This window comes from Cyprinus carpio, chromosome B4 (assembly GCF_018340385.1).
Source record: "Cyprinus carpio isolate SPL01 chromosome B4, ASM1834038v1, whole genome shotgun sequence".
Lineage (NCBI taxonomy): Eukaryota > Metazoa > Chordata > Actinopteri > Cypriniformes > Cyprinidae > Cyprinus > Cyprinus carpio.
Window position 1 is genome coordinate 1,361,890 of NC_056600.1, and position 2,500 is coordinate 1,364,389.

Consider the following 2,500-nt stretch of genomic DNA (forward strand, 5'->3'; position numbering starts at 1 on the left):
AAAATCACACGCAAAGGGAGGAGAAACGTGTCTGCAATTATTCAGAGAGTGTGATGGAATAAATTATATCATCATGTTGATCCAAAGCTAAACACAACGTGAGCAGATTTATACTGTTGGGCTACTAAACACACAAAATCACCTCAGAAGTGAAAAAAAATATATGCATTTAAACATTTCTCAGGAACGTAAAAAAAATGTCAATAAAAAATCAAGAATGTTAATATTTGTAAATTAGAACAAAAATTTAATATTTGTAAATCAAAAATGTATATAAAAATAAAAATGTGAATAAAAATCAAATATTTGCAAATAAAAACAAAATTTAAATATTTATAAACAAAAATCAAGAATGTAAACACCTGTAAATAAAACAGTAATATTTGAAAATAAAAATATAAATAAAAATCAAGAATGTAAATATTGGTAAATAAAAGTAATAATAATAAAATCCAAAAATATAAATATTTATAAATAAAAACCAGGAATGTAAATATTTGATACATGAAAACCAAAACTGTAAATATTAGTAAATAAAACCAATAATGTCAATGTTTCTTTTAAAAAAAACAAGAATATAAAAAGTAAATAAAAAACAAAATATAAATATTTGTAAATAACCAAAATATGTGAATATTTTTAAAGTACAAAAAAGTAAATACTTGTAAACAAGTAAAGAATGCAAATGTTTGTACATAAAAATCAAGAATAAAAAAATTTTTTTTTACATAATTTTAAAGAAAAACTAAAAATATACTCTAAATATTCAAAATAAAATTAAAGAATATACTGTACATGTGACCCTGCAGCACAGAAGCAGTCATAAGTGTCACAGGTATATTTGTAGCAATAGACAACAATACATTGTATGGATCACAATTATACATTTCTCTTTTATTAATTAAAGATCATGTTCCATGAAGATATTTTGTAAATTTTGTACCGTAAATATATCAAAACTTAATTTTTGATTAGTAATATGCATTGCTAAGAACTTCATTTGAACAACTTTAAAGATGATTTTCTCAATATTTAGGTTTTTTTGCACCCTCAGATTCCAGATTTTCAAATAGTTGTATCTCAGACAAATATTGTCCTCCTAACAAACCATACATCAATGGAGAGATTATTTATTCAGCTTCAGATGATGTATAAATCACCATTATGACTGGTTTTGTGCTCCAGGGTCACATATATTTGTAAATAAACCTCAAGAATGAAATATTTGTGAATAAAAACCAAGAATGTAAAAGTTTTTAAATGATCAAGAATGTTGAGCTTTTATCTCTGTTTGATTGGCCCTGTGTTTTTTCTGCTGTCCAATCACCAGCCTGCGAGCAGCTGTCCCTGGGCGTGGCCGCGATCTTTGGCCCCTCCCACAGCTCTTCAGCCAATGCGGTGCAGTCGATCTCGAACGCTCTGGGCGTGCCTCACATACAGACGCGCTGGAAGCACCAGGTGTCTGATAACAGAGACTCGTATTACATCAGTCTGTATCCGGACTTCTGCTCGCTCAGCCGGGCCATACTGGACCTCGTGCACTTCTTCAGGTGGAGGATGGTGACGGTGGTGTATGACGACAGCACCGGTGAGCATCAGCCAATCACAGACACAGACCACCAGCACACTGTAGAGATCACTAGTGTGCACACTGCATGCTGCACTTTAAGAACAGTATGTGAAACAGAACACAGTATGCAGCGATAAACACTTCAAACAGTGCTAATATTACACCATACAGTTATCATCTTAGAAATATTTTATTATATTTTTTATTATCATTTTTAGATCAGTTTTGTGTAAATTTCAGTCAAAATTGGTATTACTTGTATTTTTGCAAGACCAAAAAAACCTATAAAACCTAAGAATGCAAATATTTAAATATAAAAACAAAAATGTAAATATCTATAAATAATAATAAGGATGTAGATATTTGTAAATAATTAAAAATGTAAATATTCGTAAATAAAAAATCCATTAATGTTTAGAAATGTAAAAAAATTAAATGTAAATATTTGTAAATAAAAACAAAAATTTTAATATTTATAAAAAATAAGGTAAATTTTTGTAAATAAAAATACAAAATTAATTTTTGTAAATAAAAATGGAGATGTACATATTTGTAAATAATTAACAAATGTAAATATTTGTAAACACAAACAAAAATATAAATATGTATAAATAAAAATCAAGATGTACATATTTGTAAATAATTAAGAATGTAAATGTTTGTAAATATTAAAAACATTAATGTTTATAAATGTAAAAAATCGAAATGTAATTTTTTTTAATAAAAATAAAAATAAAAATGTACATTTTTGTAAATAAAAATACAAATTGTAAATATTTGTAAATAAAAATTTTAATGTACATATTTATAATTAAGAATGTAGATATTTGTAAATACAAACAAAAATTAAAATATTTATTAAAAAAGTAGATTTGTCAATAAACCAAGTCAATAAATTTGTAAAAATATAAATTTAAAATATAAATAAAT

At 25.8% G+C, this 2,500-nt stretch overlaps 1 protein-coding gene across 1 annotated transcript in view; it reads left to right on the plus strand.

Annotated features, from left to right (window-relative positions):
* The window catches only part of LOC109068158 (glutamate receptor ionotropic, kainate 2-like), a 51,074-nt gene that overhangs the window by 14,555 nt on the left and 34,019 nt on the right, over positions 1-2,500 (plus strand). Inside the window, exon 3 of the mRNA XM_042721535.1 lies at positions 1,331-1,588. Within this exon, the coding sequence (XP_042577469.1) occupies positions 1,331-1,588 (258 nt within the window). The remainder of the gene's footprint in view (positions 1-1,330; positions 1,589-2,500) is intronic.